Source organism: Squalius cephalus (assembly GCF_949319135.1).
Source record: "Squalius cephalus genome assembly, chromosome: 8".
NCBI lineage: Eukaryota > Metazoa > Chordata > Actinopteri > Cypriniformes > Leuciscidae > Squalius > Squalius cephalus.
The window spans coordinates 4,292,909-4,311,327 of NC_137129.1; the positions used below are offsets into that span (position 1 = coordinate 4,292,909).

At 38.5% G+C, this 18,419-nt stretch overlaps 2 protein-coding genes across 2 annotated transcripts; one reads left to right on the top strand and one right to left on the bottom strand.

The window, feature by feature from the left end:
* Positions 1–6,648: 6,648 nt before the first annotated feature.
* cd164l2 (CD164 sialomucin-like 2) lies at positions 6,649–10,125 on the bottom strand. The gene is made up of 6 exons (XM_079877893.1): positions 9,829–10,125; positions 9,061–9,168; positions 7,534–7,611; positions 7,404–7,439; positions 7,170–7,311; positions 6,649–7,060 (listed from the first exon to the last, which is right to left on the bottom strand). Exons 1-6 carry the CDS (start codon positions 9,902–9,904, stop codon positions 7,045–7,047), a joined length of 456 nt encoding a protein of 151 aa, XP_079734019.1. The 5' UTR covers positions 9,905–10,125; the 3' UTR covers positions 6,649–7,044.
* A 4,057-nt stretch (positions 10,126–14,182) lies between these two features.
* On the top strand, positions 14,183–17,183 carry gpr3 (G protein-coupled receptor 3). Its single transcript, XM_079879246.1, has 2 exons — positions 14,183–14,418; positions 15,617–17,183. Exon 2 carries the CDS (start codon positions 15,619–15,621, stop codon positions 16,600–16,602), a length of 984 nt encoding a protein of 327 aa, XP_079735372.1. The 5' UTR covers positions 14,183–14,418; positions 15,617–15,618; the 3' UTR covers positions 16,603–17,183.
* Positions 17,184–18,419: the final 1,236 nt, after the last annotated feature.

An 18,419-nucleotide genomic window follows, 5' to 3' on the forward strand; every position in this document is an offset into this window, starting at 1 on the left:
CTCCTTAGATGGCCAAGCAGGTGGTGGAACACTTTCCGAAAATTCCTGAGAGCCTCAATATAACACCCAGCAAAGAGCGTATGTGCCACACCAGAAAAAATGTGGCCAAAGTAATTTTGCAGGCATCAGGTATTTGTAAAGCAATTTGTAAGAACAGTTTATTTCCAGAGACCGAGTGATGAAGTATAATTATATCTACATTATAATAATTTCAGTGTCAAGACAGGAGTATTGCTCTGTATGTGGACAAAAAGACAGAGCCCAAACAGAGGAGCACTGCATCTGGGTATTCACTATACGCCATTCTTGCCTGTTGACTATTTGTTGAAAGTGTAAACAAGGTTTTTAACAAATATTTGTAATAATTGCAACAGTTTCTGAATAAATCTAACAGCATGCCCTATTTTCTTCCTAGATTCAATGTAAACTATGCCAGAGGTGGTATCATGTCGAGTGCCTCAACATGGTTTTGCCACCAGAAGAACGACCATGGTTTTGTGCTTTGTGTCTGTAAGTTAAGTTAGAGAAGCTGAAAGTGTGTGTAAGAAAAAATGATGTGGACGTCGAAGATCTCAAAAATGAAGTTTATTACAGCATAGCAGTGGCAAGGTACACGAAACACCTTGGGTTCACCGGCGTCAGAATGAACCCAGAACATCCAAATCTCAAACCTTTTATCCTGTTACAGTTTTACCACTCTTCATGTAAATGAAGTTGCTCTTGTAGCAACAGCTGTGATCTGTATGTTAATGAAGTTTTGACACCCCATTGTCTGAGAAGGTTCTCTGTGTCCCACACCCAGTCCCATTCTACAATTGACTACCATTTGCTCAGGATGTGATCAACCCAAATGGTCAAGAAACAATATAACTTGACTGCCTTAATCTCTATGATAATTAAGCCATTTTGGGGATGAGCTCATTCTAAAATATAGTTTGGAGTGGAATCTGGGTCGAGGCAGACTACAATTTCTTACATGTGTTTGAATTGTAAAATGAAAAAAAAATAAAAAATTAATGGAATATTTTATTTCTTATACAAATACTTTAAACTTTTCTGTTTTAGTTTCATATTCTTGTGGCCTTCTTACGGTTGTCTTCTGTTTAATCAATATTTCTGGAGATTTTCCTTCGATTATTTTTATTAGTATTCTAAAAAAGAGGTTTAAAATGGTTGTTACACTTTGAGCTGTAGCATGCAGAGCAAGTTTTGGAGCAAAGTATTTCATTATATAAAATCTGTTGAGGTATATAGCTGCATTGCACATCAGATAGATGACAAAACCCGAGCTATGCAGTGCACAGTGTCCTTTGGAGGGTGCTTAATAACATTCAAGTGGTTTGTTGTTAATTTGTGTAACCACTGTAAAGATTTTGAAACTTCAAGATGCATCTAGGAGATTTTAACAGGATTTTAACCTCTAAATTACACTTAACACCTTTAAACTTGTTTTCATGGATTGTCACGTGTGGCTTTTGAACACGCAGGGAACAATCTTTAGTAACTCAGAAGAGCATACCGGACCAAAAACAAAGCTAATAAAAGCTGATTATATATTTGTGGTGTTCATAGTTTAATATGGTACAAATATATCCTCTCTTTCTCTTGTTTCTTTAAGAACAGACACAGAGGCCCCATGTCCTTGAATGTTATCTGAGGGAGAGAATGAACAGAGGAACTCCTCACTTCTGTAAACTTTCTCATGATATTTAAATATATCATATATTCACTGTGTTCCTTATATCTTTCATGATTATTTTACAGACATTATCATTAGTTAATCATTAAATTTTGTTCAATAATAAGCTTGTTTATCCTTCTGAGAAACTACTGCATATGCATATTTATATGCTCCCTATTACAAACTATAAAAGATGTTAATCAAAAGGATAGTTCACCAAAAAATGAAAATTCTGTAATAATTTACTCAAGCCAAATTCAAACCTTTATGAATTTCTTTCTTCTGCTGAATCCAAAATTTTGAAGAATGTCGGTATAACTAAACAGTTGATGGACCCCATTGACTTCAATAGTATAGAGATTGGGGAGAAAAAAAATACTTTCTGCTTTTGTGTTCAGCAAGAGTAAAATGACAGAATTTAAATTTTTGGGTGAACTATCTCTTCAACAATATCATATCAGCACTAGAGGAGGCCTATATATATGTATTACACACACATAGCCGACTCACTTCAGTTCCTCAACAGTTTTCTGCATCCTTGCGATCGGCATGGTTTCAATCCCAGCCAGGGATATTACAGACGGAGTGCTCAGGGTTCGGGCCAAATTTCGAGCTCTGAGCTCTTTTACTCTGATTATCTGTAAGTGTGAACTTGTGAAAGGTTGTATGTTTTGCAGTCTCTTGAGGGGAAGTTGATGCTCACTGTTGTTTTTGTTGCAGACATTTTGTTGCAAGTGGTGTTAAAACCACAATCACTTAGTCTGTGTGACTGATGATGAACAAAGAGACATTTAAGATAGTTTAGTGGATAATGTCTTGGTCCTTCCTATCACACAAAGGCATGGTCTATAAAATGTTTTGGGTTTTTTTTCATGCATTTTAGCAGATCTTTCTCCTTCAGAGCGCCGTCTTTATCCATACTTATACATCCTCGTCTGTCCAGCCATAACTTACAGCTTAGTTGAACTAAATACTTATATCTGATTTATGTTCTGTAATTTAATTTTAATTTTGCTTTTACAACTTTTATGCTAATTTCTTTTTAGATTATCATACTTATCACACTTATAACCACTGTACTTACCTTCATGCATTAAGCAGACACTTCTATTCAAAGCAACTTGTAATTCTTGTAAATCTTCTGCCTGGATTACACTGCATCAGTGCCATAATTTAAATGTAATTTTATTTATCATAAACTGAATTTATTTTAGTTTTCTTATAAGACTGACACATCTTTATGTCATTTATTTTTTGGCATGGATTTTGGCATGATTAATAGAGTACTTTTGATGTTGAATCATTGCAGAGGTCAACAGTCAGAGAGAATGTGTTTGCCGATTATTAGCAGACGTCTGCATCCGTCTAGACGAGTCTTACACCTCCACCCAGAGAGCAAAAACAAGAGACATCTGCACAGCTGAAAGAGAAGACATGCAGATGAAAAACTGAGGATGAAAAAGAGGAAGAATACATTAATAACAAATTAACTTTGAGTAAGTAAATAATAATCAAACTTTAATAATTGAGTAGGCTACGGTGTTTAAATGAAATGAGTAAAATAAAAATTCAGATTTGAGGCTGGGAGATCTGAGTATAATAATCTCCTTTAGCAGAGAGCAAGAAGATAGACAGCAGAAGTGAATAACGCAAGAAATACAGGAAACTTGCATCTTCACAAACCTGTGTTTATGCCAGATAAGAAAAGGTTAAATATAGACTTATCCATTGTCATACGGCTAGGTCAGCGTGACCGGTCAAATGCGTCAGCTAGTGAAAAAATATAGACAGACAGTTTTGTGGTTTTGACACCTTCAAAACAAAGCACTCTCAAATATCAAGTACACCTTGTACCCTGCGTCCAATATCTAACAAAAACACCAGTAAGATATTAGCCTGGTTAAATCCAGACCATTCTCAGTAGTAACTGAGTTATGGTCTGGCAAAGCTCCATAGACAAATCATTTCCAAAGGGGCGTCACCAACGGACGTCGCTCAAATGCCTCTGGGCGCAGTTGGATAGACCTAAAACCAACCAGAGCGATCGGCATCGTGTAAAGCCATATGCTGCGTCCCAATTCGCCTAAGTTACACTATGCCATAAAAGTATGTACTCTTTTTGTGAAGAAAATGTATTTACTTTTGAATGTGTAGCAAAAAAGTAGGTAAGCTTTGGGACATACTACTTCGTCATCTTTATCGGACGGATCTGTCGCGTGCATCCTGTCACTTAAACTGCCCTGTCAATCATTGTGTCACATTTAAAATCCTCTATTAAATCTAATTTAATTTCCTACCGTTTCGGAGAGAAATGTAGTTGCACGTTCATCTGCCAGTGGGTCTTTCATGGAGACTGTCCTCATGTGTTTGCAATTTGAATATAATAATGCATTTAAAAGTTGAACGGACGTCGCTCAAATGCCTCTGGGCGCAATTGGATAGACCAAAAACCAATCAGAGCGATCGTCATTGTGTAAAGCCCGCCTCAACGTTTCTGATTGGTGCCGCGATTTCTAGGCCATGGAAATGGGCTTGAATGAGCTCTTTGCCAGACTACTTCTCGAGCAAATCTGAATTTGCCGTAAGTTGTCTGGGTTTTCCCAGGCTAGTAAGATATATATCTCTTAAATGTGAACATGTGAGTATTCATACAGCCACTGATAGTGATATAGAGCAAGACATCGGGGGTTTTGGTGCATGCTGTACCTTTAGTGTGGTGGGGGAAGTTTGGATGTCTCATATATTTGTGGTCATGGTCAAGGAAAGGATAAAAGAAGATTGTAACTGATGCTCTGGCTCTTTTTTTCTTCTTCGGGCTCTGCTTTAAGATCCTCTTCCTTTCTACCTGAGCTTAGTCTCCCTGGACAACTGGGTTCATATCCATATCAGACTCAAGACCTCAATGGCATTTTTCAACACTTTCTTTCTATTTCTCTCCTTCTTTATCTCTCGGGTAACATTCCACAATGAATGTGTATTATTTCATAGCCTACAACTATTTTGAATTAATCCTGAATTAACTGTAACTGCTATTATGTTATTTTTTGTTTAATTTTGGTAATTCCTTTGTGCTTTTGTCATTCCATTTATGTTATTTTTTATACTGCTATTTAGGTTATTATTTTTTTAAGTTTCAGTATTAGTTAGTTTTATTTCCAGTTAATAATTTTAGAGCTTCAACTTAAACTTATTTTAGTTTATTTATAGCCTAGGCATCATAGCCAAGTTTTTCAACTAATATTTGTATTTTATTTTATTTCAGCTTAAAGAAACACACCGACTTTTGGGGACTTTAGCTTATTCGCCGTATCCCCCAGAGTTAAATAAGTCCATACATACCCTTCTCATCTCTGTGCGTGCCGTAACTCTCTGTCTGACGCACCCACCGCTAGCCTAGCTTAGCACAAAGACTGGAGGTAAACGCTCCAGCTAGCATACTGCTCCCAATAAGTGACAAAATAACGCCAACATTTTCATATTTACATGTTGTGATTTGCATAGTCACATCGTGTACAAATGACAAGGTCACATGAGACACAACCATCTTCTAACCGTGCGTCAGACAGAGTTACTAACTTTGGGGATACGGTGAATAAGCTAAAGTCCCAAAAAGTCGGCGTGTTCCTTTTCCTTTAAGTTCAATTAACAGAAGTCATTGATAATAACCCTGTCTTGATGCAATATTAATTGCAATGAAATAGTCACATATGCTCTCCCCCACATATATTGCTATTTAACTGCACTTCCAGTGTTGGTATAAGTAGCAAAGGGTGGTAATAGATGAGAAATGTAGGCTACAATTTTATATCATCATGCTGATAACGTTTCTTTATTCATTTGGCAGTCCTGCTACTGACTGTAAGGAAACCACTTAAATAATATGCGAATGTGTGTGGATTTAATGTGTGTGTGTGTGTGTGTATGGTAAGTGTGTAAAATTTGTGTCTGTAAATCCAACACAGGAGAATGAGAGAAGAAGCCTAATGTGAGAAGATGAAAACTTGAAATTCAGACTGTCATGTGCACTGTAAACATTAAATTTACATTTGCATTAAACATTTTCATTTGCGTTAAATTTATTTATATTTATATATATATATATATATATATATATATATATATATATATATATATATATATATATATATTTATTTATATTATATATATATATATATACAAAGAATGTTTCTGGCATTACAGAAAAAAATTATAAAAGCTTTTCATTAGAATACTATACTTGAGGGTGTTGTAAAATGAAGGTAGGCTGATGAAATTTATGTTGAAAGTGGATTAAAGAGAAAATAGCTGAAGGACCATTTCAGATATTGTCAAAAACACAACATATGTTATTAATTATAAGTGTTTTATTACCGTAATAATGCATCCTCCTGGCTCATTAATATCCTATTGGAGGTCAACAAGGAGCAGCTTAAAGGGATAGTTCACCCAAAGATGAAGACCCTGTCATCATTTACTCATGTTGTATGAGCAAACCTGTATGAGTTCTGTTGAACACAAAAGGACATATTTTGAATGGCTACCCGTCAAATGTTTGATTACCAACATTCTTCAAAATATCTTCTTTTGTGTTCAACAGAAGAAAGAAACTCACACAGGTGCCTAAGTTGAGGGACGTTCTTCTGAGAAGATTCAGGCACTCTTAACACACCTCACACCACAGGAAGATCTGATCAAATAATCAGCAGAACCATCAAGATAATCGGGATTTTACCTGGGATTGTCAGAAGGGGAGAATAGGGTCCAAAATCTGCCCCATTATCTTGTGTTGGTTAATAACTGCGTTCTACTGACACCTATAGGAGTAATGCTGTATAACATCCCAGAGTCTAATTACTTTATTGCTTCATTATTCATAAAGGAATAACAAACTCAGTGCTACTGCTACATGAGTCCAGGTAACTAACTACAAAACATAACATTTAATAAAAAGCAAATAAACAGGCATGCAATTAATCAAAATATGAAACAGAATAGTTCAACAATTGTTCAAATCAATATAACAAACAGAAACGGAGCCAAACCAAAGAGATTTAAATCACCTTAAACATATATGAACACACACCATCATAAACCTACATTCAAATGTGAATAATCCTCTAATATCACGTCTATATTGTTTTCTTTCCACATTTCTCTCTTATATACACACACACAAATATAGTTTTTGTCATTCAAGAACTGGTGATAATTTAACCAAAGCAATTAAAAGGTTAATAATGTTTTAGGACCATCAAAAAGAGAAACCAGTGTCTATAGACTTCTTGCAACATCTATTCCCTTGAATATCTGCTTCTCTTTATGTTTAGTTTTGTAATTTCCTCTCTCATTCACGACTCCTTTTCTCACTGAGGCTGATCACTGTAAGAGAAGGGGAAAACAGTTACTGATCTACAGAATTAATCACTCTGCATGTGCATGCCCTACACACTGCATTAAATATTAAACTTAATAAATGCATATTGCTCACATAGTTTCATAGGTGCTGTCTTTCGTTTTGAGGAACCGCATGGCAAAAAAAGCCCCAGCTTGCAACACCAACACCAGGATGATTCCCCCAATGAAGCTGGACAGGTCAAACGATGCTTGAGAGAACTCAGGGCTCGTGTTATCTGTGTGTGAGAGTGTGTAAAGACAGAGAATGAAAAAGAGAACAAAAACATAGACATGTGAGGATTTATACAGAGAAAATGAAATGCCTCACCTTTGCCTCCACCGTCGGCAGACCCACCATCTGCTGCTATAATAGACAAAACATACATATCAACACACTCCTTTAATAAAACATTCATTTGCAAATGTACACAGGTTGTGATTATCAGTTTTTTGCTCACTTTGACACATGCCGGTCTCATTGTAGACAGAGCAGCCTCCAGAGTCTTCAGTGTCAGACATGCATCTTGTGTCATTTCCTGAAAATGAAACACATTTTTTACACTTTAAAGCAAGCCTACAAAGTTAGCAAATATATAGCACACAGGGAAGGAGGCCAGAGGACGACGACTTTTTTTTTTAATGGATGTCAATATAGGAGAGGCTTCGCTACACTGAATAACCTGCTTTTGTAGGAAAACAGCTATCGGCTAAGCTTCAATATGTTTGCCATTAAACATTCGTGTTTACGCAAAAAAGAAAAAGAAAAGAAAAACTACTTTATAAGATAAGTTGCTGACTATTTTGCGACAGGTAGGATTCCATTTGCAGCATTTCTCATTCATTTCTATGGTAACCGCAAACAGTGATTGACAGTCGCCATCAGCGTTTGGTTTAAAGTAAGTTACGTTAGAGAGAATGGTGTCGTCTTAGCGGCCCCTAATTTAATAACAAATTATCGTTGCGACGGAAGCGAATCAATCAAAGCTAACTTTAGCTGGAAAATAACTTTATTAAATAACCGCTATAAAGCCAAAACAATCATTGTTACCTTAAATTATACGTCTGTAAAGCTGCTTTGAAACAATCTACATTGTTAAAAGCGCTATATAAGTGAAGATGACTTGACTTGTCGCACAACTCTGAGAGAAATTCAACGACGTCAAGGCTGTAATGTGATTGGTTATCAAGGTTGGCCGCTAAAACACGTCCTTAAAGGGATAGTTCACCCCAAAATTAAAATGTTGTCATTACTTACCCTCAAGTTATTCCAAACCTGTATGAGTTTCTTTGTTCTGCTGAACACAAAAGAAAATATTTTGAAGAATGTCTGTAACCAAACCCATTTGATGACCCCATTGACTTCCATAGTAGGCCATGAAAAAAACAAACAACAACAACAAAAAACACTATGGAAGTCAATGGGATCATCAAATGGGTTTGGTTACAGACATTCTTCAAAATATCTTCTTTTGTTTTCAGCAGAAGAACAGAACTTGAGGGTGAGTAAATGATGACAGAATTTGCATTTTGGGTGACCTATCCCTTTAAATAGTTAAGTTGTGTTTGTGTACAGCTGGGTGGGTATAGGCAGCATGTAGGCTAAGCCTATAGTTGTATTTTAGATATGAGAGAGAGAAAGAGACTGTGTTACAGAAATGGTTGCCTTGGCAACAGAGCATGAATAGACTAAAAGATGCTACTTCTTGTTGAACATCTCTCCCTCTCTCCCTCTTTATGTCTCCCTTACACTTATTTCCAGGAGGGTGGATAATGGTGTTGAATTATTTACTGAGTCTGATGTCTGTGTGGACGGCAGCTGTAACTGCCTGCGTTTCAATAATTCACCGGGTTGTTCCTGAGCTCGCTCTCCGTGGCTCGGATCGCATGTCCGTCACTGGGATCCTCTGTATGTATGTGTGCATAAACAACAGAGACATTGCACAGGAGAATACATTCAAACTCATATACGACATGTGTTCTTTTACCGTCGTTACAGCTTTGCCAGACACATCGAGTCAGGTTGAGGGCCGGGTCTCCGCTGATGCAGCCATCACACGAGTCAAACTGAGAACAGTCCCCAGTGAGCGAATCATCTGTCAAATCCATCAGGAGATAAAAGATGTAAGCTTATATTCTCACCTGCTCAGATAACACTTCATCCCCTGGTTTCACAGACAAGGCTTAGGCTAGTCCCAGACTAAAACGCATGTTTTATCTGAAAGCAACTTGCACTGATCCTAAAACATGTCAGTGCTATGGTTTTGTCTCAAGATGCACACCATGTATCTAAAGCATGTTTAAAAAAAGCTATTTAAATGTTCTAATTGAACTAAGGCCTAATCCTGGCTTAATCTAATCTAAACCCTTTTTGTAAAACCAGGCCTGTTTGAGAGGGAAGTTAGAAATGTTATCAATTAAGCAAGACATGCTAATTAAAAATAATCTCTTAATATTTTTAAGTCTCATTCAGCAGCAAACACTCAAATGCAACTGAACCAGACTTTTTAATAAAGGCTTAGTGACTCTAAATTTGAGCAAAACTTTGCAATCTCAAAAACTACAAACATTTCTTGTTTATAAGCTAAAATCATAAATATAATGATTAAAATAAAAGTTTAATCAGAGTTGCAATTGGATGTCATGGCTGAGAGACATCAGAGAAAGATAATTCACGGATCAAAAGATGTTTAAGGGAAAACTATTTTTATAAAGTTAAGATTCTTCAGCATACATAAACAAACTTCTACACGTACCTGATTCTTGTGAATTGGTTATAATAACCTGCGTTAGAAGTACAATCCCACAGAGTGCGGCCGACACACACCTCATCCTCGCCAAATCGACAATGATTCCACCTATAATAATGAATCAGTCTAACTTATAGTCAGACTTACTCAGCTGAACAAGCCAACAGGTTGAAAGTGAAACACCTGATGAACTAAGAAACACACAAATAACTTTTCCTCACCCCAGAAAAAGCCTAAAACTAAAAACTTAAAGAGTAGGAGTCATAAACGCACACGTGCCTGTCAAGCTAACATCCAGTCCTAAATGTCTGTGTCCTCCAGATGAAAGGTCGTTGTGAACTGTGAGGAGTGTGTGTGTGTGTGTGTTGACGTCATGCACTTTGATTCAGTGGGACTGGAAGGTGTGTAATGTGAGTCAGGTAACATGGCAACCAAATGGCAAATGACCATGTCTTGATATCCACACCACTGAAGAAATTTTGCCTTTTCACAAGCAGACTGCAGAAATGTGTCCCACCCCACCCAACAGATTCAGGTCCATACTGGTTCTGTTCCCCTCCTTTCTGTCTGTCTATCTCTCTGGGGGCCCAGAAAAGCTTTTGGGATACAGTTGTAATTTGTAGCGTAAGGGTAAAAGGCTGTGTGGATGCCTATGGCCTATTTATATATTTAACATAACACACAAACACAGACCAAAAGGGAAAAGAAAAAAACACAAATGATGGCCAACAGTCATGTTTCAAAATATACAAAAATGGCCAAAATATATTTCTAATGTAGATTTTAACATAAACATATTTTATTTTCAATAAGTTTTAGTTACTTAAATGTATTTTTTTGGCCATTTTTTTTGAGTATATTTTCATTCTATTTATACTGTCCAATATGTATTAGCTGATAAAAGCAATTATTTATTGGCCATCAGCAGATTGTTTAAAAAGATCGGTTTAAAAAGCTGATTATATCTTGTCAATCAACAGGGAAACACATGTCAAATTATCCAATATTCACAGCTTATGCGCCAGAGAAACGAGGGCGCCGCCATCTTTAGAATATTGTCTTTGAACTTCCGTTTTTGCGGTCGCTCTGGCATTGCTGTCCAGGAGTAATTAGCTTTTGAAGTGGATTTACTTAATGTAAAGTTAACGAAAGTTATCATGAGGACTGTAATGTTTAAAGCAGACGACTTAACAAATGTCAGTCGATCGGGAAGATTTTAAAACGAGCCGTTCATTAATAAACACGCAAAATCGCTGTGAAAATACAGACCGGAAGTCAAAAGAGCGCAGTGCTGAAAAGGGGCGGGGCTACATAAGGTCTACAAAAACACTAGAGGAGGGTATTTGCTGTTAATTATGTATGTTTGAATAAGTTTGTCATGATGACAAGTGTTTAAAACTACCTCATGTGCAACTGAGTTGAATACAAACATTTCAGTTTTTATTAGTGGGATTATTATATCAGAAAATAAATAGCATTTGCATATAATAGCTATAATATTATAGTAATGTACCAAATGAGAGTTAATTTACAGTTGGGAGAGATTTTTTTTTCTTTAAGAAAATCAAACTATCGGTATCTACAGATATCATTCTGAATAATCGGTTATTGGTATTGATGAGAAATTTTGCATGGTTACATCTTTATATATTTTTGACCCCTGAAGTGCATTTTGTAATATATTTTGGCATTTGAAGGTTTAAACAAACGGTATGCCTTTTTGCAACATATATTTGGTGTATATTTTTAAAGTATTTTAGCCCGATTTTTTTTTTTTTTTTTTTGGCTGTGTGGAAGGACAGGCTCAGAGCCAGAGAGACGGAGACTTTGACTCAGTTACGTAACAAGTTTCCCTTTCTCTATCCCTCTGCATCCTCACCATCCTCCAGGATGATCATTAAAGTCACAACATCATGGACTGAGCAGAGGAGGTGATGATGTCATGAGTGTGTAGGTGCAGGAGGTCATGCCGTAGGAGGAAGCAGTCACTATCAGTGCATCAGTACAATCATTCACACATCTGGGGTCTTGGCAAATCAGGTCAGCATTTGTTTTTACATTAAATCCAGTGCAAACCCACCGTTCAATTAAAACCCACTGAGAATCTCACAATCACTCTGTAAACCAAGTTGTGTGAATAGAGAGAGAGACAGAGAGAGAGAGAGACAGAGAGAGAGAGACAGAGAGAGAGAGAGAGAGAGAGAGACACAGAGAGAGACAGAGAGAGAGAGAGAGAGAGACAGAGAGAGAGAGAGAGAGAGAGAGACAGAGAGAAGAGAGAGAGAGAGAGAGACAGAGAGAGAGAGACAGAGAGAAGAGAGAGAGAGACAGAGAGAGAGAGACAGAGAGAGAGAGAGAGAGAGAGAGAGAGAGAGAGAGAGAGAGAGAGAGAGAGAGAGAGTAGGCGTCCTCCTCTAGGGAGAACTAAAGGTGCAGAGATAAAGCCGCGCATGCGCTCTGCAGATATTAGGTAACTGGGAGAAATTCCGCAGTACACCCCCCACCACATGCACACACACACACACACACACACACACACACACAGACTTCCCGCCGAAACCGAGGACAAGGAGATACAACGCTAGAATGTTAAATAGTGTCTGTCCTCTTATTCCTCTCATTGACATAATCTCAGGGATCCTCAGAAATGAGCTTCTGCTGTGTGTTTGCTTGGTGCAGACCGACACATGAAGTGCATTAGGTCAAAGATGTTTTATTGCTCATTACGTAGATTGTTACTAAACGGATTTGTACAGGTTTGATAAAGCGAACACTAAAGGTGCACCCAGAAGGAAATCCTGGGAAACTGTTCGCTGTGTTTAGGACATGCTGCAGTTGTTAGTCTTGTTGGTGTATTCTAATGTATTTAGGTTGATTCAGTGATTTCAAATAATATTACATTTTATGTTAATTCTGATGTATTTGTTATTAAAAAAAAATTCAGTGTAACTAGTTTATAGCTGGTCTAACCTATAATTAGACTATATTGTGCCAGCAAACCAGCTATAATACATACTCCTGGTTTCACAGACCAGGCTTAAACTAGTCCCAGACTAAAATGCATGTTTGAGCTGTTTATAACTGAAAGCAACTTGCACTGATATATCTTAAAATATGTAAATGCCATTGTTTTGTCTCAAGATGCACACCAGAAATGTTTTTTTCTAAGGCATGTTTATAAGAATGCCCTAATTAAACCTGGCTTAGTCGATGACCATAAGGTACAAATACATTCCATAACAGCTCAAGGTAGCCAACCAATTTATGTTTTAAATAGTGCCAGCTAATCTCCAGCTTAAACCAGTTAGAAACCATCATGTTCCACAACACAGCTGGATGTTTCCCGCAACAGGGCATAGTCAATCATAGCATTTCTTAAAAACAGGATTGCTCGACAGATCGTTCAGTATGTATCATCTTAAGGGGGTTATACTTTATTTTAAAGTGTCATTGTTACAGTGTAATTATATATTTAAGTACTGAGTAATATTATGCACACTATAGGGTTAGGGTATAGGATTTGGTTGAGGGTTAGTTGCATGTAATTATGCTGTTATTACTATGGTAAGTACATGACAAGGACACTGTAAAATAAAGTGTTCCCTAAATTCCTCCAGCTGGTGACCACCGGAAGCCCTTTTATAGAGAACAGGAGAGTTTCCCCGTTTTGTAGCGCGCGCGCCCACTCGCTTCATTGACATGCAGAGCCACGCGACGCGAGCACTGCGACGCCCACGCGCCGAATCTGCCGGGAAGCGCCATAATCTCCTTCATCTGCAGGGAAATTATGTCATAGCTCAGATGTATAACCTTCAGGCACCCGAACAGCAGCATAATATCATAAATGTTCAATTAGGCAGCTGTGTGCGTGCGTGCGTGCGACATGATACATTTAGCTTTAATAGTCAAGGTTATAGATGAACACATGGGATTTTGTGAAAGCAATAATCGTGTCACGCACCCCAATAGTGCGGCACAACTGACGTCACCATCAAGTTTTTCAGCACCATGGACAGCAGTGACTCACTCTCCATCACACTCACTCGGACACGCGCATGCAAAACACACCCGTGCTGCGTGCATTATGTGTGCTGTGTTTGTCAACTAGTCGTAATATTTAGAGGTTTTTAATAAAACCCCTGACTGTGTCTTTTGGTTCACGCAAGGGCTGCCTTTAACAAGGCCAATTGATTACTCTCTGTCCTTTCTCTCTCTCTCTCTCTCTCTCTCTCTCTCTCCCGCCGTCGCAGTGGGCGGGGTGAAAAAATGCGGTATTTTTATGAATGAAAAAAGCTACGACAGAGGCTGGTGTGCCTGCGAGTCTCCTGATTGGTCAACCGGGGCAGAATCGCCCGTCATCATCGTAACTGACGTCATGGGGGACTCGGTGAGGGTATAGCTCTCTGCCCACCGGAGCCGAGTGTTATACAGGAGCGCTGGAAACACCGAGCACAGCTGAGCTTCGCCAGAAGAGACAGATATCTTTTCCACAAGACCTGGATTTTTCAGCGGATCCCTGTTTATTCACTGGCGGCTCGAGCTCAGATTTCTGCTGGATGCTGGCGTGAAGAAGAGTCCGCTTTGCAATCTTCCTCCGTAAGTCTGTTTTATGCATCTTTATCTACTATGTGAAACCTTGTTCAATTTTTAGTTGATTAGCTTGTGTTGCCAGAAATGCTCACAGCGAGAATATTGAATGCATTATTATTACAGGATTGCATTGGTGCTTGTGTATTTTACATAACCGTGTATGATACTTCAAAACGGTGATTCCCATGCGCGCGCGCGCGTGCGCGTAACCCCACAGGATTCAGGGGATAGACTTGAAAATATTTCAGTTGATTATAAACCTACAAAACCTACTGAAATAATGACTCGTATGTCACGTGAAAGAAAAAGATTTCAGTTTTGGATGGATATGTGAGATTTACTTATAATATTGCTTTGAAATAGATGGATGATATGGAAATAGGGCCTCGAGTTTAAAATCAGCCTTTCCATGAACAATGTAAATGTAAAATGTTACCAACAATACCAGTAACACTAAAATAATGCAATATGTAGTGAAAAAAAATACATAAAATGTAACATATATGTATTAATGTACCCAATATACAGATACACAAATTAAGAAGAGATATTAATAATTTGTTATATTAATATAGAATTTATAAATTTTATATAAAATAGCTGACATCAAAGACTTTTATAATTTTAGGGAAATGTACCATGCTGTCCACAAAAAAATAATTAGGTTACATAAAAGCAACTTTGAAAATAATAAGATTTTTTTTTTTTTTAAGCAGCAAATTATCATATTAGAGTGATTTGTGAAGGATCATGTGACACTGAAGACTGGAGTAATGATGCTGAAAATTCAGCTTTGCATCACAGGAATAAATTAAAGTTTAAAATATATTCAAGTAGAAAACAGTTCTTTTAAATTATAATAATATTTTAAAGTATTTCTGTTTTTACTTTATTTTTCATCAAATAAATGCAGCCTTGGTGAGCATAAAATATAGTAGTAGTGTATTTATATTATATTATATTATGTTTCAATGCAAAATTCATACATATATTATAATTCAATATTATTTTTAAATTAAAATGTAAATGTTTTAATGTAAAGTGTTCCCTGCCAGCATCTCGAGCAGTGAGCAGACTCTGGATGTCAGTTTAACAGTTACTCTGCGTGTCATGTTGAGGTCAGGGGTCAAGGACAGGGTTCTGAACATGTGACAGTCTCCCGCTGTGGATTGCGTGACTAACCCTTCTCTCCCTCCCCCCACAGAAATGGCCCTGAACAACTCTGAAGTGGGTTTAGAAGTCATCTTGGCGATGGACCAACTCCTGGAGCTCACCTCGTCCAACGTGACCCCTAAACCCCTGGAGCCCACAGCGGTGATGACTCCGTGGGACGTGGCCCTGTGCGTATCAGGCGCTGTGATCTGCTGCGAGAACGCCATCGTGGTGGCCACCATCTTCTCCTCGTCCTCTCTGCGCGCTCCCATGTTCCTGTTAATCGGCAGCCTGGCGTGGGCCGACTTCCTGGCGGGGGCGGGGCTTCTTCTACACTTCCTGTCCCGTCGGTGCGTTTACTCGGAGGCTCTCGAGCTGGGGAGCGTGGGTCTGTTGGTGAGCGCGCTCAGTGCGTCGGTGTTCTCTCTGTTGGGAATCACCCTGGACCGGTTCCTCTCGCTGCACCGCGCGCTGACTTACGGATCCCGTCGCACGAACGCGCAAACGCTCTGCGCTCTGGCCGTCGGCTGGACTTTTGCGGGTCTTCAAGGAGCTCTCCCTGCGTTGGGCTGGAACTGCTTGCACGATGGAGAATCCTGCAGCGTGCTTCGACCTTTGACCCGAGTGCACCTGGCGACTCTGTGCGGAGGCTTCCTGCTGACCTTAGCCGTGATGCTGCAGCTGAACGCCCGAATCTGCAGCGTCGTGCTTCGCCACTCGCATCAGATCGCCCTCCAGAGGCACACACTCCCGTCCGCTCGCACACACACGCGCCGCCGGGTGCACACGCTCGCGCTCATCCTCACCACGTTCGCCAGCTGCTGGATGCCCTTCGCCTTGTACGGGCTTCTGGCCGACGGGTCGTCGCCGGCTCTCTACACTTACGCCACGCTGGTCCCGGTCACTGGAAACTCTCTGCTGAACCCTCTGATCTACGCCTACAGAAACACACACATCCAGAGAGTGCTGCGACAGGCCTGCTGCTGCTGTCTGCCTAACACACCCAACAAACACACACACACCCCCAGTGATGTCTGACACCTCAGAACAATCAGAAAACGCTTCAGAAGATTCTATGGTGCCATTAAAGATTGCGTTTCACATTTTAATGTCTGTTCCTGTTTGGGAACGTCACTGTGCCAGTCGCCAAATCTCCCGTCTGAAAAGTTCCCATGTGACCTGATCTACTCTGCATTATTTTCTTTCATTATTAAAAGGGTTTATGTAGCAGTGTTGTTTATTTCTGATTGAGGAAGCTGCCACTGTATCCTTTTAGCTAGTTGCCAACTAAAGGGGTTCATGCAGAAACTGTCCTGTCCGCTTTCACGTCTCAGATTCGTGCCTCATTTTATGTCCTCTGAAGTTCAGAGTTACTGATGGAATCAAAATCATTTGCACTTTACGACGATGACTTGACTTTTAAGCTGAAACTTGATTGAATCAAAATTATTTGCCGTTTGTTATTCTGACTGATGTTTTTTATACTTCATAAATGTCTTGTTTGCACTTAAAATTGTATAAATGTTGCACAAAATGTCCAAATGTATGAGTGAATGTTTTATTGTTGAAATGAGATGTTTTATGGAATAAGTTTATAAATAATAAATTGTAACTTTTGTACATTTTCTGTTGTGTTTTTTGCAAGTATTTTTATTACATCAAAGGTGAGAAAGTTTGTGGTTTTAACTTCATTTAAATATTAATCCAAAGAAATTGGGTATGAATCAGGGTTATAGGCTGACTAAAACCATTAAAAACATCTGAAATAATTGAAATACTTGAAATAAAATATTAAATAAATGTATTTTATTTTTTAGCTTGTTGCCAAGGTTGCAAACATTTTTCATTTAATTTAGTTTAAATTGATCAAATAAATAAATAAAACTGATATAAAAAATAGGCTACATTACATAAAAAATGCTAAAACATAAAATTTCTTAATCTTTAAGTAATATTACACTTTAAACTGAAATTAAAAAAAATAACTAATTCTAAAAATTAATAAAAACTATAATAGTATCTCATCGATACTAAAAGAACACTGCTAAGAATATCTAGAACTGAATTTGGTTTCTGGTTGAATCTGAAATTGAATCTGGTTTTTAACCATCTGCAACAGTAAAAATCAACCTAAATATAGATATTATTTGTGCGTCAGATATTTTTACGATACTGAGTAGGACACGCAAGGCCCGTTCACACCAAGAATGATACCTATAGCAAACACTACCAACACCACACTTAAACATTCTGTTTATTATAATCGCACGCTGCTGTTTTGTCGTCTGCCACTTTAAAAGTTCAGTAAGCGATTTCTGAGAAACGCTGTTGAAAGTGGAGCGGACCCCGAGCACCAAAACACACTTGTAGCCAATCAGTATTAAAGGGATAGTTCACTTTGAAATTAAATGTTGGTATGTTTTAGCTTACCTCAAGGGCATCCAAGATGTAGGTGTCTTTGTTTCCGCAGTAGTTTCAATTTTGATATTTTTAGGTCAAACCGTTCTTGTCTGTCAGTCGTATAATGCAGGTCTATGGTCACTATCTGAAAGAGCATGCACAGAGAAGTCCAAATTAAACAATTCCCCATCGTAAGTACACATTGATGGCCTAAGACACGAAACGAGCGGTTTGTGTGAGAAAACGAACAGTATTTATATCGTTTTTATCTCTACACAACCACCTCCAAGTGATCTGAGGGCGCGCGCGCATCCTGGTGTGTGACGTGTGTGCTAGTGATGCGCGGGTCGGCTTTTTTTCCAACCCGCGGGTCCCGCTTTTATGAAATTATTTGGCCCGCCCCGGCCCGCCCCAGCCCGCCCCAGCCCGCCCCGCACCACTGTATCTATTTTTAC